This window comes from Carcharodon carcharias, chromosome 7, assembly GCF_017639515.1.
Source record: "Carcharodon carcharias isolate sCarCar2 chromosome 7, sCarCar2.pri, whole genome shotgun sequence".
NCBI classification, from domain to species: Eukaryota; Metazoa; Chordata; class Chondrichthyes; order Lamniformes; family Lamnidae; genus Carcharodon; species Carcharodon carcharias.
This window is the reverse complement of record NC_054473.1, coordinates 125270852-125289329: the sequence shown is the minus strand read 5'-3', so window position 1 is coordinate 125289329 and position 18478 is coordinate 125270852. Positions and strand designations below refer to the sequence as shown.

At 39.8% G+C, this 18478-nt stretch overlaps 1 protein-coding gene across 1 annotated transcript in view; it reads right to left on the bottom strand.

The window, feature by feature from the left end:
* slc12a3 (solute carrier family 12 member 3) overlaps window positions 1-18478 on the bottom strand; it is a 57705-nt gene that overhangs the window by 11672 nt on the left and 27555 nt on the right. Inside the window, exons 10-18 of the mRNA XM_041191291.1 lie at window positions 17744-17898; window positions 11571-11678; window positions 10258-10381; window positions 9501-9602; window positions 7916-8071; window positions 7270-7369; window positions 6263-6374; window positions 5280-5414; window positions 2513-2619 (exon numbers count right to left, since the gene is read on the bottom strand). Of these exons, the coding sequence (XP_041047225.1) occupies window positions 2513-2619; window positions 5280-5414; window positions 6263-6374; window positions 7270-7369; window positions 7916-8071; window positions 9501-9602; window positions 10258-10381; window positions 11571-11678; window positions 17744-17898 (1099 nt within the window). The remainder of the gene's footprint in view (window positions 1-2512; window positions 2620-5279; window positions 5415-6262; window positions 6375-7269; window positions 7370-7915; window positions 8072-9500; window positions 9603-10257; window positions 10382-11570; window positions 11679-17743; window positions 17899-18478) is intronic.

Below are 18478 nucleotides of genomic sequence, written 5' to 3'. Positions count from 1 at the left end.
TGATTTTACATTCTATTTGGTCATTCTGAAATAGAACCCTTTCTTATTGTCCGAGATAGCATCTTTACATATGCACTGTTTATAAGGACAGAAACACTATACCACAATGATATTGTTAATAACTTCCAATCACTCATTGTTAGGAAATAGAGACAGTTTAAGTTAGTTATGTGTGTATTTGTGGGTGTTAGGGATGAGTTTTAGCTTTAACGTTTAAGTTTGATTTGTATTTCTGTATGTATGTTAGGAAAAAGTCAAGTTGAGTTTTAGTTTCACTTTAAAAGGTGCCTACATTTCTAAATGAGTTTTACTACTCTTAAGTTAAAGCAAACACAAGACTAGAAAAAAAAATGGTGTTGTTGCCTAAGCAACAGGGGTCCAGAGAGGGAGGCCTCACCCACACACACACAGAGAAAAACTAGACAAAGCAGTTTTGAGTTCAGTTTGAAGACAGCTGCCAGGAAAGACTGGACACTGGGAGAGGGAACTACAGAGAGAGTTGAGTTCCCAAAAGAACCGAAAGATACCAAGGCCAAAGGAGTGAGACAGAAAACAGGAGAAAGCCCCAAGCAGACCTTCTAGTCAAAGGAAGGACAGGAACCTAGATAAAGTCCTGTTAAGTAAGTTAAGAGTGAGGGGCAGAGAGAAAGGCTCCAAGCTTCAAGTTAAAAAGACGAAGGCTGCAGGAAGCAGATTTAAAGTGAGAACAGCTTGTGAGAAGCCAGAAGGTCCGTAGAGGCAACTGAAAATCTGTAACTCTTTGCTATTGGCATGTGAAGCAGTGGTGTACTGTTGATGGCTGAGTCGGTGAGAGAGAGTGCGTGGGAGAAATCTTGAATGCATGTGATGACCCAGGGGAGAGGAACATCGGAAGCAGAGTTTGAAACCCTGGAGGTGGGCCCTTGTGGAAGATGTCTGAAAGAAAGCGTCGGCTTGGGAGAAGATTCCAAAGCAACTTCTTGGTGAGTGGAGATTAGAAATCCTCATGTGAAAGATGGAGTTCAGTTTGACAAGTGTCTGGGGGCAGTTGAGGAGAGATCCATAGCATCTGTTTGGGATGGCATCTGTCACTTGGTTTCAGAGTGTGGTGTCTGACCATAGGCCGCCTATTGGTTTATACGGACTGCGTACTTACTGAGAACATTAGAGTATAAGATAGCTTTTGTAACATGTGTTATCCTTTCAAATCTATATAATCTGTAAAGGTATAGTTGTGGGTGAAGAAATATTGTAATAGATTTCATCTTTTCTTGTTAAAAGAATGTTTTATTCATTTGTTAGAAGTTCATTAGCTGACTCCTGTGATTCTGTTCAGTAGTCACTCACCATGTATCTAAACAAACAAATAAAAATTAGGATCTAGGTTCCACCCTGGGATCAGACTTGTCCAGTAGTATCAGCTAGGATCATATCACCACGCTGACAGAAAATTGACTGTATGGAGTCTCCCTCCTTCAAGAATTAATTGCTGCAGATTTATAAAAATGGTAAACTTAATTTTTAAAAAACTTTTCCTTCCTGTGTCTCTTTCTCAATCTCTTTTTTTCCCTCCCTATTTCTCAAATTAAAGGTCCTTCTCAATCTTCCTGTTTATCAATCTGATTGGTTAAGGAGACACACAGTTGCTTGCCCTGTTCACTCATGTCCCAGGTGCCTTTGAAATCTTAAGATTTAAGAGCAAGTTTAATTAACTAATGGTGTGGTGGATATGGTGGTATAGTGGTAATGTCAATTGACTAGTGATATAGCGGCCCAGGCTGATACTCTGGAGACATGGGTTCAAATCCCACCATGGCAGTTGGTGGAATTTAAATTCAATTAAGCAATCTGATTCAATAATATCCTTTAGGGAGGAAGTCTACTGTCCTTACCTGGTCTGGCATACATGTGACTCCAGACCTGCTCAGTTGGAGAAAAAAAAGCTGAATAGTAGTTTTAGCCTGTAGACAGTTGCCTCTTTTTTCATTTTCTTTCGTGACAAGAAATTGTGGTGGGCATCTCACATAAGAACATATGAAATAGGAACAGGAGTAGACCATTCGGCCTCTTGAGCCTCCTCCGCAATTCAATAAGATCATGGCTGATCTTCTTGTGTTTTGATTTTCACATTCCCATCTAAGCCTGATAGCCTTTGATTCCTTTGCCTACCAAGAATCTATCTACCTCTACCTTAAAAATATTCAATGACCCCTTCTGAGGCGGAGAATTCCAAAGTCACACAACCCTCTCCAGCAAGCATTTACTACAATTCAGGGTTACCTATGCTCACCCATAATCAGTAGGTAGCAAAGATACAAGTTTCAGTTCATGATACAGTCAAAGTTTAGCCTTGCATGTGTTGGGAAAAGCCAAAAATATAACATCCGACAAATCAGAATATGATGAAATTTGTCAAAATTATAACACTTTGAAAAATAAATTCTCATCATCAATAGTACTTAAAGTCTAAAGTTACCTCCTTTTAAAATTATTTGCCTTTTACTAAAGTAGTACAGAGTTGTTGGTTACTCACTAGATGATGCCAATGTAATTTTCCACATTCTGTGGATGATCAGATTGCCAATTCCTTTTAAATCCCATCACAAGTACGTTGGGCTTCATCCTCCCAAGACCTACAGCCTATTAAACACATAATATGATTTATTTTAATATATATGAACATTCTTACATGGTGGGGAAAAATAAGAGTTAATTTAAACAAAAAGAATTACATTTCTTGTAATAATAGTGAAGCAGTCAGCCTCACCTCGAGTACTGAGTAAAACCAACAGCAAATTCTGACATCTGCGCGTATGCAGTTAAAAACAGGAATCCGGAATTTTTTTTAGTTTTCTGTAGCAATTTGGTACAATTGAGTGGCTTTCTAGGGCAGTTAAGAATCAACCACATTGCTGGGCATTTGGAATCACATGTAGGTCAGACCAGTTAAGGATGGCAGATTTACTTTTCTAAAGGATATAAGCGAACCAGATAGGTTTTTAAATCCAATCCTTTCATGAGACTAGCTTTAAATTCAGTGAATTAATAAATCTGTAATTAAAATTCCACCAGCTGCTGTGGTAGGAATTGAATTTGTCCAGTAACATCATGACGCCACCATCCAAATGCTGGGCTTACCAGCAATATTCACATACAATGCAACAATTAAAAAAAAGTTTTGACAGAGATACTCTAATCTTCCAGAGAGGGCTCTATAGCAACCTTTGCAGATTAAGTCAAAGCACAAACTATTCAGCCACTATTCTTGCCATAAGGATCAACGAAAAAGTTTTACTTATCAGGCGTAACTGAGATTTTAACATTGTACTAAGTCATAATTATTCTTGAACAACCTCTCTGGCCTTGAAAAATGAATCCAATAAGTATGAAGTGTCATTCCCTCAGTAGAACATTCAACAACTGCAAATTTAAAAAAAACTTTTTTGTTTTAAAGTCTAATTTCTCATATTTAAGTTTCACCTTTACTCTCATGTGTATTTTCCAGTCTTTATTTTGCCTTCTGTATAAGGACTCAAATGTGATGTATATTCTCGGTTTTCTATTTCTAACTTTGCCCTCTGTGAGGATTCTTTGAAGCGATTAGCTGATCTTCTGCCTGCCCTGCTCCTGGACATCATGAATCCTTTATAGAAGGTGTCAAATTCAAACTGTTGTCAGAACAGAGGAAGTCTGCATTCTGGAGCCTGTTAAATCTTTGTGAGCAGCTTTTTCTAAGGTCAGCGGAGGAGCCACCCTTCATCACTAACAGCAAAATTTGGTCCCATATGTTTGAAGATCATAAGCTATTCATATTGCAGTTGAAGTATTAAGCATAAAATAGCTCACATGGGACTGTTGCAGAAAAGCCATGATTTTTAAAATGGCAACATTCACAAATGGAAGTATAAGAAAGGTGGTTTGCACTATGGCACAGTTGGATCATTTTGCACTTTTCAATTAGGAGGCATGCATAGAGTGCAGGATGATGTTCTTTTCTACCTCTTTCTCAGTCCTCCTTACCGTCTACCATTCCTCAACCTAAGAATTTGCAAATGGACTATTCCAGGCCTCTGCTAAGAGTCCTATTCAGCTGGCTTGGGAGTTCAACAAAGTATTAAGATGGGCATCATTATACAGCATGTGAAATATCTGCTTTGATTCTTTAATTTTCACGCTTCTCATTTATTTATTTTTATTTTCCTGGGCAGGATTTTTCACATGGTCGGGGGGGTGGGGGGTGGGGGGATGCGCGGGGGGGTGGTTTCCTGCCTTGCCACTGAAAAAGTCAGCAGGGAATGCACCCCTGCCTCTGACAGCTGTCCTGCAGCTACATTACAGCCTGTGAAGCATTAATTGGCAGAAGGCAGAACTTCTGCTCACATTTTGGGAGGAAGCCCTACCTCAGAGCCCATTAGTCACCTGCTGGGACTACATCCAGTCCTAGCAAAGTGGAGCTATTATCTGGATGGAAGGTGAATAGTGGAAGGTGTCTCAGTGGGGCCAGGGCTGGACAGGAAGTAGCCCATAATTGGCCTCAATCAGAGCCTCAATTGGAGGGATGGCCTCCCTAGGCCTCACCCACCCTCCTGTAAGGTCAGGGGAGGGTGGATAAGCAGTGAGAAGGACACGTGCAGAATTTTACACATGCTGCCCCATCAGTAGACCGACCAGCAGGAGACCATAAAACTCTGCTCTTCGTTTCTTTTTTGCCCATATATGTCTCTCTCTGCTGTTAACTTAATTTGAATGAATACAACTACATGCTCAATGAGGACAGATTTACCAATACTGTTCAGCAAAGTGAAGCCACTCGATATCCCATAACTGATTTTCCACTATGCTGATTGAGGCAAGGTTTAACCTTGATCCTTGGTGAATATAATCTAAATGAGTTTTAGAGCAGTTTCATTCTTGCTGAGTAGTACGGATATACTCTTTTACCATTTGTTTGAAACTAACTTTTTCTCAGTCAGTGGCAATAGGAGAACCATACCATTATTAAAGCAGATTTTTCCCAATGTAGGATTGAATACCGTAACTGACACAATAAGATATTGATTATTTTGTGCATTAAACACATAAAATACCCAAGGGAATTCTGGTCATCTATTTTAATTTGTTCTTGTGAAGAATCATCTTGATCTTTATTTTGTGCCACACTTCAACTCTGCCCCCCCGCCTCACATCTGCTCTGCGCCCCCACCTCACCTCTGCTCTGTTCTTCACCCCAACTTGCCTTGGCTCTGCTCTTCGCCCCTATGTCATTTCTGCTCTGTACCTTTCACATGTCATGCTTTTACCTGCATTAGCATTTGTGTTCCACTTCGTAAATCATTTGCTGCCACACTTGTATAAAAGGATTTGATCTTCCTCTTGGTCAACCACTTGATGTGTCCATTTGAGGATATCTCAGACACCTTTTCCTTGTGAGGACCCTTGGATTAAATGTTGCATAATTAGATATGAAACTTATTGCTCCTCAGTGTATTTAATCGTTAGCAGTTCCAATGATTAAGCAGACTGAATAAGGGCAATTTGGTTTCTAAATGAATATCAGGTCCCCAAAATTACACAAAACATATTGAAACTGTTCAGAAAACCAAGCAGTCTGGGTTTCTTTCCTGGAGACCTAGAGTCTCCCCTTATCAATTTCAGAGGAAGAGCGGCAGCCTGATACCAGAGGGAAATTCCTCCATCCTGCTATCAGCCTAGACCCTCACAGAAATTCCAGACACCAGACACAGCCACATCCAACCATATCCTCCCCTCTTCTGGCCACCCCATCCCATGTTCACTGCCAACAAAACTCTAATCTCGAGACATGTGGCAAACAGCAACAGCAGAACTCCCAAGGTAATAGCATTGCATGTCAACAAGCAAAATGTACAGCTGCATCAATCTGCAAACCAGTATTTTTAAGTTGTTAAATGTAGCGATTTTCGGTACTGTGTTCCCAATTTGGACAGCCCATAATTCCTGTGCAGGAACTGCATAGCGCAAGAACAGACCAAAATGCCTGTCAATGTAGATATCCCATGTGTGTCAGGAGATAATACAGACTAAGGTAAGGTCAGCTGTTCTTTTTTAGTTCTGTGCACACATATCTATTATAGAAGATCTTAAAAAGGAACAGCTAAAGAGAGTGTGCAGCAGAATATTTATAAGTTTAACGTATGGACTCTTAGTCAGGTCTCCCAAATAGCTTATTTTTACAAGGAAAAGTAACTACTGCACATTTTTCTAGAAAATGAAGGTTAAACTCCAAAGTTTCAATCACACTCACGATTAGCACATTACCGCACACCATCAAACTGTGGTTTTTGGTGACAGTCCCCACAAAATCTATCAATGCTGGACGAAAGTTAGGAGGACCAGTAAGAACCAAGCACTGAGGCCTGGAAAAAAAAGGAAAATAGCATAGCTTGATTGGAACACATTCAAAACTGAAGGGGCCAGAAAATAACACACTGTGTATTTATTCTGTTAGAAGCAGACTAAATACCCCAAAATAAATGGACACAAACTAAATACTTGTCAATAGATACACAACTAATTTATGACACAGTCATACTCAACAAAAGAATGTGAGATATTCAGCAGGATTATGACAAGAGATTCAACAGCATTAAACAGATTGGAGCAACTATAACACAGTTCCTTATGATTATATAATATGTCAAGCAGGCACTTTGTTTGAATTCTTGACTGCCAGTCAAACAGCCATTTTACTCCACTACAATATTTTTATAACTAATAAACAAACAGAAATGAAAAAAAACACTCCTTTTAGTATCCATGATTGTTCTTCAAGGTTGCTTACAGCAGTATCTGGGAGATCAATCTTTAATTCATGCTCATTCCAGGGTAATGCTGGAGGACTGGCAATCCTGCCAATTACCCTGATGATCTTTACTTTCTACATGAATGCCACCAGTGGGATATATGAACTACTTTGTGTATGGAATAAGAGAAATTAATAGATAGCAATGTCTGAATCAGTGGGGAAGTTGAAGCTGAGATGACCTTCTAAGTTTGGTGGCCAATTCCCGCTTAACTGAGCTTTAAGATGGACAACAGTAAACTTCAAGAGGCAGCACCCTCTATGCTTGCATGAATTCAATTTTCTTGACTAAAAATCAATTGGCTACTCTTCTGTTTAATTTAATGCAGAATCATTCTTCTGCCTGTTATGAAATTATTTGTGAGGAATTGCTGATGATCCCTTGATGAGATAAATAAATTATGCGCTGTGACTACTTGCTGCAAATCATGTGGTTATTTGTCCATTACCTGTAATTTTTAATGTGATCATCCACTTCATTCAGCCCCACACAATAGGAGAGGGCCATGTTATAGGAACCAGCTTGAATGGATGACCCCCAATTTACAGCTGAAAAGGGAAAAGAGATATACAGAAAACACATTCATTATTTGTCTAAATATTTCTTCTGAAATCCCATTATGGGTTGGATTCTTTTTGGTTTTAAATGGAAGAATATATTAATAATTGAAGCTCCTCAGATAAAACTTGAATGGGACTACACATCAACGATGAATCAAACATTAATATAAACACAAACAGAATTCAGCATTGGCGCAGCAGCTAAGTCCATCATTCAGGTAGCAAGAAAGAAAAAAAATTGCATTTATATTGCGCTTTTTTGCATGAATGAAGGATTTCTCAGAACGCCTGATATACAGGGCTTTGAAATGAGCTGTAGTTGTTTAAGGCAACCTTCAGAAAAAGCCATAGTGTGCTTTTATTTATATGTGCTACCCAACCACAAAAGAATACTAAAAAATACTGGAAGCTGCTCCAGAAATCAGAGATATACCCAAATAAATGAACACCTAATTAGTGTTAAAGTGTATGAGTCTTTGGTGTAAAACAGAATGCAGTAATAATACTTACACCGGCAGCTTCCCTATTACTTACCAGGCTTTTTGTACAATGCATAAGCCAGAAGGAAGCCAACAATTCCAATAGCTATAAGGGCTGCCCACCACGTCAGCAAGAACATGATAACCACAGAAATGACTGCACAAAACAGGGAGGCCCACTTGTTGTAATATCTGAATGAAGGTCTCCAACCTTTTGAAAACAAAGCAAAATCTAACATTTAAAAGTGACGAGAGTGACTGGTACTCAGTGGATGTTATCTGTGCGGCTAAACTGTATGGCTAGATATTTACTGACCATACAGATCTCTCTAGAAAGTTGTTGCTGCTCTAACTCTTACCAGGGTGATGGTGGTGTAGTGGTAATGTCACTGGACTTGTAACAAAGAGAACCAGGCTAATGGTCTGAGGACATCAGTTCACCACTCAGTTCAAGGGAAACAAGGGATGGGCAACAAATGCTGCCCTTGTCAGTGACACCCACATCCCATGAAAGAATAAATTAAAAAGTCTAAAATCTACAGGAACATTTCCAACATTTTTTTTTCTTTCTTCTTGAACTGAGTGGTTTGCTAGGCCATTTCAGAGGGCAGTTAAGAGTCAACCACATTGTTGCGGGTCTGGAGTCACCTGTAGACCAAGCCAAGTAAGGATGGCAGATTTCTTTCCCCAAAGGACATTAGTGAATCAATGGGTTTTACAACAATCGATGATAGCCTCAGTGACGGTGACCATGAAACTAACTTTCAGATTTTATTAATTGAATTCAAATTCCACCAGTTGTTGAGATGGGATTTGAACCAATGTCCTCACAGCATTAGCCTGAGCCTCTGGATTACTAGTCCAGTGTCATTACCACAATGCCACCATCTCCCCCAGATTTATATTAACTGGGACATGATTAAAATAATTCTGAAAGGTGGTATTCTCTTACAACAATATATACATAGTGCAGTGAAATACACAGTACTGGGAATATACATAGATTATAAGCAAAGAGAAAATTATTGATGAAAGTATAACTTGCAGACCGTAGAGGGAAAAGTTTACCTACAGGAACAATTATAATCCATTGACAGAAAACTCATGTGATTGTAAGAATACTGTGCTTCTGGAGCTCTCTCTCTCTCTCTATTTTTATGTGATTTTTGTGAAATGTTAGTTTTTTTAAATGGCATTCATTTCTTCCTCCAAATGTTTAGTTTTTTTTAAAAAATATGTATCAAAAACCTACATTTTCTCTTAAGAGCTCAGGAATAATTATGACTTCTGAACCACAATTGCTTTGGCTAGATCACACAGTCAGTGAGCAACCAGAGGAAGGAAATGGAAGGCTGTGATGCCCAAAGTACATGAGAACCAAAATGGCATATAAAAAACCAGAAAACTGATGAAGGAAGGGCACTATATTTGCACAACAAAAATAAAAATACCTGGAAAAACTCAGCAGGTCTGGCAGCATCTGCGGAGAGGAACACAGTTAACGTTTCAAGTCCGTATGACTCTTTGCGCACTGTTTATCTTCAATTTCTAACATATTACTGTTCTTGATACCTATCTTGATGTCAGAAATAATGACCAAATCCAAAATGAAACTTGAGAAATAGAAAATGAAAACTTGCCTGGGGAGTTGGTAACTGAAGCATGGAAGCAACTAAAATTGATGAGAGCGTATGAGCACAGGAAAAAGTTGGAGATGATGGGAGCAATCGTATTCAGTTCCGCTGCATGTAAAAGAACATAACATTGGTTACAGGTGCTTTATGCCTGTTGATACTGGACTTTTAGGATCCATTTTCTGTTGTCTGTATAATATGTAGGAGTACTGTATAATTTCCTTGAATCACAGCTGTATTGTTCTTGTATCATGACATGTCACAACTGAGGACTTTGATCATAACTGTGGTGTGTTTATTCTGGGAACTTGTCTCTCCAACCTATTGTCTTGATAGACATTTCCATAGCGCCAGTCTCTCTGTAGAACCTTCGTGGCTCTGCAGAACTTTGCAGCAAGTAACAGCTTGAAAATAAGATGCAAGTATGTAACCTCTGGCCATTATATACAGTAATTGTTCTTCTAGAATACTTGCCTTACAAAAATCTATTGATTCCTATAACAGCTTAAAATACATGCACACCAACCAAAACTTCATATCTGAGTAAATTAAATTAAAAAGCACACAATTTTTTATAAGGTATGTTATTAGGTACTTTTGTTCAAAGTTAAGTAATTTGGAATTCCATATTCACTTTTCACATTTTGAACTCAACAAATGTTGCTACAATTGCTTATGTCACCTGAAGCAGGTATAACATAGTGCAGGTACAGTTTTAGGCCTCACCAATCTAAGGTCAGAAAAGACATTATGAGCTACTTACCAACGAGAACGAAACCAACAGCAATGACATAGGTGAGGAGGTAACTGTAAATGGGCTCATTGTTCTTTCCAAAGCCCTTTCCAAAAAAGCCAATACCAGGATAAAGATTATCTTTGCACAAACACTGTTGTGAGACAAAGGTGAAAAATATTAGTTCAATTGAACCACCTACTTTCACATAATAAATAACTTAGAATATTTGTACTGTTGATAGATATTATAGCACAAGAACCTTCACTCCATGATGTTCACTAATCCAGTATATGGGAAATAGCAGAATATAAAACTGGGAGTGAAATACAAGTTTGGGACCTCACAGGGTCAAGTAAAAGTAAAAAAGAAGTGCTTACAAACATTATCCCAACCCTTGAAACGGTTTGGAGTCTTAACTCACGACATGGTATGTAATGTATAAAATAGAACTCGATTTTAAAGCATCTCCATTTTAAAAAAATGAAAGTTCCAGAGCTTCATAGCAGTTTGGGGCATCACAATGCAGGGCTGTGTAATAATGTTTATTGAAGGATGTTCTATTCCTTTGTCTACCAGAAACTAATTCACTGTGGGCTACAGTAGACGGCTGCAAATTACATCAATGGTTTTGCACCAATAAGCCATATAGTTTGTGTGCACTTGGTATTATTTAAGTCCAAATATGTTTACAGTGTTATAAAAGTCAGGGTTAAGAACATGGAACATGATAGGTGCTGCGGAAAACAATGAGGATGAAATTGGTTTTGGGCCGTAGTATAGAGCGGGCAATAGGCAGCTCGTTTTGTATTCTGCCCAATTTTCTTTTCTGAATGGTAAGGAAAACAGGTGGAGTAAGACAAGAGGCTGGTTCACTATCACCTAGTCATGCCACCAGTCAAGGAAAATTTCACCCCCAACGTTCCTTTATTCTGGGTTTTATTGATTTCCCAGAAGAATACCTAAGTAGACCTTTTTGCCATCCCAATTTGATATTACTAGACCAGTGCTACCCTGTACATTATAGCAATAATAACTTACATTTATATAATGCTCGACAAACCTGATCAAACTATCCTTAAATGCCCTCTCGATTACTGAAAAGTTAGACAGTCATCGCATGCTTAAGTGTGCAAAAAAGCATGCATATTAATGCAGGGAACAATGTTTCACATTATCTCTACAAGTTAATATTTGGAGAGGAAAATAGTTGCTTATAGAAAGTGTCTAATGTGACAAAATTAACTTTCATCAATCACCTCCACAATTCTAATTGAACAACATTACTGAGATGCACCACAGCAAAATTAACTATGGCGGTTAATTAGCTTAAGGAATAATACCTGGAAGACTTTGGGTGCAGACACGAGGCAGGCAAGAGCCGAGGAAAGGGTAGCTCCAAAGATTCCAGCTGTAATCAAAGGGGCAAATCCAGAAACTAGACTCATGGTCTTGGAAAAAAAAGGGGGAAAATATTTTTGTTACTTCATCAAATACTGGAATGATAGTACTCTCATACAAGTTGTATTAATTTTAAACAAGATGGAAAATAACCACAGCACATCACTCACTGAGTATAGAACTGCACGTGTTATAGGTACGATTGAAAATAACCACAGCACAACACTCACTACAGGTGTGAAACTGCAGATGTGTTCCAGATATGACAATGGCAGAATTGTCTGCCAGTAGTTTCTCGGCTGAGAAGTACAGTAGCAATTGTAAGATGGGGTAGAGAGTAAACAAAGGGATTTGGACAGGTTAAGTGAGTGGGCAAAAATTTGGAAGGTAGAGTATAACATGGGTAAATGTGAACTTGTCTGTTTTGGCAGAAAGAATAGAAAAGCACTATACTATTTAAATGGAGAGAGATTGCAAAACTTGTTGGTAGAGTGGGATCTGGGTGTCCTGGTACATGAATCACAGCAAGTGAGTAGGTAGGCAGATGAAATATTAGCATTTATTGCAAGAGGAATGGAATATAGAAGTGGGGAAGTTTCACTGCAGCTGTATATGCCCTTGGTGAGACCGCATCTGGAATACTGTGTACAGTTTTAGTCTTCTTATTTGAAAACAGATATAAATTGCTTTAGAAGCAGTTCAGAAAAGGTTCACTTGGCTCATTCTGGAATGAGGGGCTTATTTTGTGAAGAAAGATTGAACAGATTAGGCCTATTTGAAGTTTAGAAGAATGAGAGATGATCTGATTGAAACATATAAGATATTAAGGTGACTGGATAGGGTGGATACCAGGAGGATGTTTCCTCTTGTGGGAACTACAGGACATAGTAATAAGAGGCCTCCCTTTTAAGACAGAGGTGAGGCAAAATTTTTTCTCTGAGGGTCATTACAGTGTGGAATTCTCTTCCCCAGAAAAGTAGTGGAGGCCGGGTCTTTAAATTTATTCAAGACAGAGTTAGATAGATTTTTGTTAGACAACGGAGTCGAACGTTATGGGGCACAGACAGGAAAGTGGAATTGACACCACAACAACGTCAACCATGATCTTATTGAATGGAGGAGCAGGCTCGAAGGGCCAAATGACCTACACCTGCTCCTAAGACTTATGTTCCTATCACAGCAAAACTCTTCAGTCTCTACATATGTCTGTTGAGTTAAAACAAAGGAAGCTTTCAGGATTGATGTCCATCATTGCGCAATATGATTTCCTAATATATAATCCAGAAGGCAAAGAAGCTGAGTGAGAGCAGAGTGGGATTAAAGGCACAACAGTTTATCAGACTCCAGGCCAGCAAGAGCTGAAGTGGAGCAAGTCAATACAGGTAGAAATTTAGTCAAGTCAGTCCAGAAATGAATGACCGGCAAAACCAGAGGAAACTCATCAGTAAAGACGGTAAGTATTGAGGTAAGGATCTAAAATAAACTAGAATAATCAAAACTGGTTTAGCAAAAGTGAGATTAAGTTTTAAACATTAAGCTTGTTTATAAAGTCTTATATTTTATCTCTGATAGTTTAGTTGATAGTCTAATAAATAGTGACATGGCAGGGCACCTCCATCCTGTCAGATGCACATCTTGCTCCACTTGTGAACCACTGGACACTTCTTGTGCCCTGGACAACCACATGGGCAGGAAGAGCTCAAGCTCTGGCTTTTGGAGGTAGAACTGAAGCTGACGTCACTACAGCATATCTGGGAGGCTGAGAGCTACGTGGATAGCACGTTTCTGGATGTGATCACGCTGCAGCTTAATGGTGAGCAGGCAGAGAGGGAATGGGCAACTATCAGGCAGTCAAGGTGGACCAAGCAGATAGTGCAGGAAGCTGAGTGCATAGTGCTCTCTAACTAGTAGCTAGCTCTGAACACAGAGAGCGATGTTTCCTCTGCGGAGTGCAGCCAGAGCCAAGTCCACAGTGCCACAGGTGGTTCAACTGTACAGGAGGACAGGAGGAAGATTGTGAAAGCAATAGTGATACTGGATCTAATGGTTAGGGGAGCAGACATGTGTTTCTGCAGCTGCAAACATGATTCCAAGATGGTGTGCTGCCTCCCTGGCACTAGAGTCAAGGATGTAGCTGAGTGGCTGCAGAGCACTCTGATGAGGGGTAGGGTGAACAGTCAGAAGTCACGGTCCATATTGGTATCAACAACATAGGTAGAAAGAGAGATGAGGTGTAGAAGACCTCAAAACGTAGTAATCCCCAGTGCTTCCAGTGCAATATGCTGGTGGGTACAGGAATAGGTGAATAGAGTGGATGAATGCATGGTGAACAGATAGTGCAGGAGGGAGGATTTCAGACTTTTGAGACATTGGGACCAGTCCAGGGAGAGGCAGGACTAGTACAGGATAGATGGGTTGCATCTCGCCAGGGCCAGGACCAATGTACTGGCAGGACAGTTTGCTAGTGCTGCTGGGAAGGTTTTAAATTATCTTAGCAGGGGGTGGGAAGCAAGCTGTAGCGTTAGAAAGAAAAAACAAGTTGCACAAGGTTTGACAGAGACAAACAGGTCAGAGTAAGAAATAGCATGAAATTAAATGGGGTCAGAGTAAGGAGAAATGCAATTAGGTTTACAGTGCATTTGTGTAACTGCATGAATCATGGTAAATAAGGTTAATGAGTTGCAGGCACAAATGACCACACAGGAATATAATATTGTAGCAATACCAGAGACCTGGCTCAAAAAGGGCAAGATTTGGCACTAAATATCCTGGATACAAGATGTTCAAGTGAGTGAAGGGGAGAAAGAAGGAGCAGCAAAATTGATTAAGGAAAGCATTACAGTGCTGGAGAGAGGGAGCGGGTGGCCCAACGGGGTCAAAGACAGAATCTACTTGGTTTGAGTAAGAAATCATCGCGATGTCAGTACCCCACAGGCTGTATTCTATACACCACCAACCAGTGGAAAAGGTATAGGTGAGTAAATTTGCAAGGAAATTATAGAAAGCTGCAAGAATTCCTGAACTGTGATAATGGTAGGCTCTAATTATTCTAATCTAAATTGGAATAGTAATAGTGTTAAGGGAAGAAATGGGGAAGAGTTTCTGAAGTGTGTTCTGGAGAATTTTCTTTATCAATACTTTTCCAGCCCAACCAGGAAGGAGGCATTGCTGGATCTGGTTCTTGGGAATCAGGTGGGTTAAGTGGATCAAGAGTCAGTTGGGGAACATTAGGGAACAATTATCATAGATTCAAAATGTTTAGATTGGCTGTGGAAAAGAACAAAGAGTGATCTAGGGTAAAAATACCTAATTGGGGGTGTACCAATTTCCAGGGTAAATTGGAATCAAAGATTGGCAGGCAAAACTGTAACGGAACAATGGATTGCCTTTAGAGAAGAGATAGTTCAGGGTAGTAGAGGTACATTCCCACAAGGAGGAAATACAGAGGAAAACCAGAGCTCCTTAAATGTCAAAAGATATAGAGAGTAAGATTAAATTTTTAAAAAGAGTGCGTTTTTGTGCATGAAAGATGTCAGGTTGATAAAACAAGTGGGAATCAGGTAGAATGTAGAAAGTTCGGTGGGAGGGAATGTAAAAGAAAGTTACAGAAACAAAGGGAGAATATGAGAAACATAGGCAGCTAACATGAAAGTGAATCCAAAAGTTTTCTATAGGCATTTGACTAGTAAAAGGTCAGGAGGAGGAGGGGTGCAGGGGCTGTTTAGGGGTAAAAAGATCTGTACATTGAGGCAGAGAACATGGCTGAGGCACTAAAGGAGTACTTTGCACCTGTCTTTACCAATGAGGAAGATGCCGTGAAAGCCACAGTGAAAGAGGAATTAGTTGAGATACTGGATGGGCTAAAAATTGATAAAGAGGAGGTAATTGAAAAGCTGGCTATACTTATAGTTGATAAGTTACCAGAACTAAATGGGATGTAGAGGATGCTGGGATGCAGAGGATGTTGAGGGAAGTACAAGAAGAAATTGCAGAGGCAATGGCTATAATCTTAATAGGAGGGTGGTGCCAGAGGATCTAAGAATTACAAATGTTAAACATTTTTTTGAACAAACGTGTAATGATATATCCAGCAACTATAGGACAGTCAGTTTAACCTCAGCATTAGAATACTTTCAGGAAAGATAATCTAGGACAAAATTAACAACTGCTTGTGCAAAGGTGAATAAATTACGGAAAGCCAGCATGGATTTGTTAAAGGAAAATCGTCTTTAACTAATTTGAGGTAGTATAAAGGCTTGTGAAGGGCAAAGAGGTTTCTGTAGTATACATTGAATTCCAAAAGACATTTGATAAAAGTACCACATAACAGGCCTGGCAGAAAAGTTGAAGTCCATGGAACAAAAAGAGGACATTGGCAGCATGGATATAAAGTTGGCTGAATGACAGGAAACAGCGAGCAGAAATGGTTGTTTTTGGTTTGGAGGAAGATACATAGTGGGGTTGCCTAGAGGTCAGCATTAGGACCCTTGTTTTTTTTTAATATATTTTAATGATCTACTTGGGTGTGCAGGGCGCAACTTCAAAATTAGCAAATGAAACTAAACTTGGAAGTACTGTGAACTGTCAGGAGGATAGAATAGATTTCAAGAGGATATAGACAGGCTGGTGAAATAGGTGGACATGTGACAGATGAAATTTAATACAGAGGAATGTGAAGTGATACATTTTGGTAGGAAGAGTGAGCAGAAGCAATATTAAACATTGGAGAAAAGATTCACAAGAATGGTTCCAGGGATGGGTAGATTGGAGAAGCTAGGGTTGTTTTCCTTAAAGAATATAAGATGCAGAGGAGATTTTATAGAGGTGTACAAAATCATGAGAGATCTGAACAGAGTAGGGAGAACTTGTTCCCATTGGTGGAAGGGTCAAAAACCATAGAGTAAAAATTTAAAGTGATTGGCAAAAGACACAGCAATTGTTTACAATCTGGAATGCACTGCCCGACAGGCTGGCGGAGGCAGATTCAGTTGTGGCTTACAAAAGGGAATTGGATGAGCACCTGAAGGCAAATGAATTGCAGGGCTATGGGGAAAGGGCAAGAAAATGGGACTTGCAGAAAGTTGGCATGGACTTAATGGGCTGCATGGCCTCGTTATGTACAATTACCATTCTATGATTAACTGAACTCCAGGGATGGAAGTCTGATTATCTTTAGAGCATAGAATTTCAACAGGACAAACTTTTTCCCATTCACTACCATGCATAGAATTCAAAATTCCCAGAATACTCCCACATATTTCAAAAGTTCAGAGATCTAATGCATCAACCCTTATTCCCATTCAATACTATTACACACAATTCCAAAATTTCAAACCATTGACTTTGCACAGCATGTACAGTTCCAATGTACCACACTAGCTCCCATTTACTCCTGTTGCAGAGAATTTGAACAGACTCCTTTGCACTCTTCGGGCAGAAATTTCCCCCTGTCGGTGGGGGGGGAGTTGATGGGCGGGCGCAACGCCATTTTATGTGGGCGGGCCAATTAAGGCCAGCCTAGCATGATGTCCGCAGGGAAGCGCTATGCGCTTCCTGTGTGGGCGGGGGGGGGGGGGCGGAGGAGAATCCCAAAATTGAGCGCGAGCTCTTTCGCACATGCGCACGAAGGAGCACAGTCATCTCGCTGAGGCTAAGTGCAGCATCAGGGAGAGCGCCTCTACTTTTAAAAATAGAAAAAAAATTCCCTTACATGTCCCCTCATGTGACAATGTCACATGAGTTGGAACATGTTCCTAATTTCCAAAAAACCTTTATTAAAATTTTTAAAACCCGCTTGTGGATGAGGTTTCATGTTTGTTCTAGTTGCCGCCAACCTTAAGGTTGGTTGGGCAGGTCCACTAATTACTTTAATTGATCTATCAATGGCCTCAATTGGCCGTTGACAGGTCGACAGGTGTCCAGCTGATTTTGCTGCACTCCTGCCTTCCTGAAAATTTAAATGGGTGTGGTGACATTGGGAGTTCTGCCCGACATCATCTTGAACGTCATTTTACGCATCGGCGATGGTAAAATCCTGCCTTTTATTTCCCATTCTAGAGTTTTTAAAGCAAAACCTGCCTTTTAAAAAACAAAACTGCTTTCCAAGTGTTTTTACCTGGTAGTAGTTACTAAGTCCATATTTACAAGTACCAGCCTGAGTGCATTTGGTGAAGTTCCATCCATAATCACAGGCAAGGCCCTCACAATCCATTGACCCAATTGGAATGCTGTCATTCACACTTCCAGAGGCATCACGTATCACACAAGATCCTAAAACGGAGGGTGGAAGGAGCTATATTAAAGATGTATTTAATGAATTTCTAAACAGTACCACGTCCACGCCAAAGACACTAGTTTTAAGAATGGTGCATGAGAAGCAGTTATCTCTCATGTTGGAGGGGCGGGGCAGAGTTCCTCCCAGAACCATTTTTAGTGCTTTTGGCAGTATTACTGAGTGCCAAGACACACACACGCAGAATCAAGATTGCAGCACAGGTTCCGAAAGTGTCAGATCTGTAGTATAAAGATTTGAAAGATCATCTATACACAGTTCACATACTGTGGTCTTCCCTCTCGTCACCAAAGATGGAATTCTGTGGGATACAAAACATGTGACTAATCGAAGATCTCTGTATTGCTGCTGATGTCAATGATGGCACACTTCTATGTCGTTCACCATTTGTACAATAATCAGGCGTGCGGCTTTACAAATCCATATCTCCATTTATTAAAAAAATCTCACAGCAAAGAACGAGCACAAATATAATTACTCTGAAGCAAAACAAACACTAGAAAATTGGCATATGAGGTCTCTTGAAGTGTAATCATGCCAAAGTGGCATTTACAAACA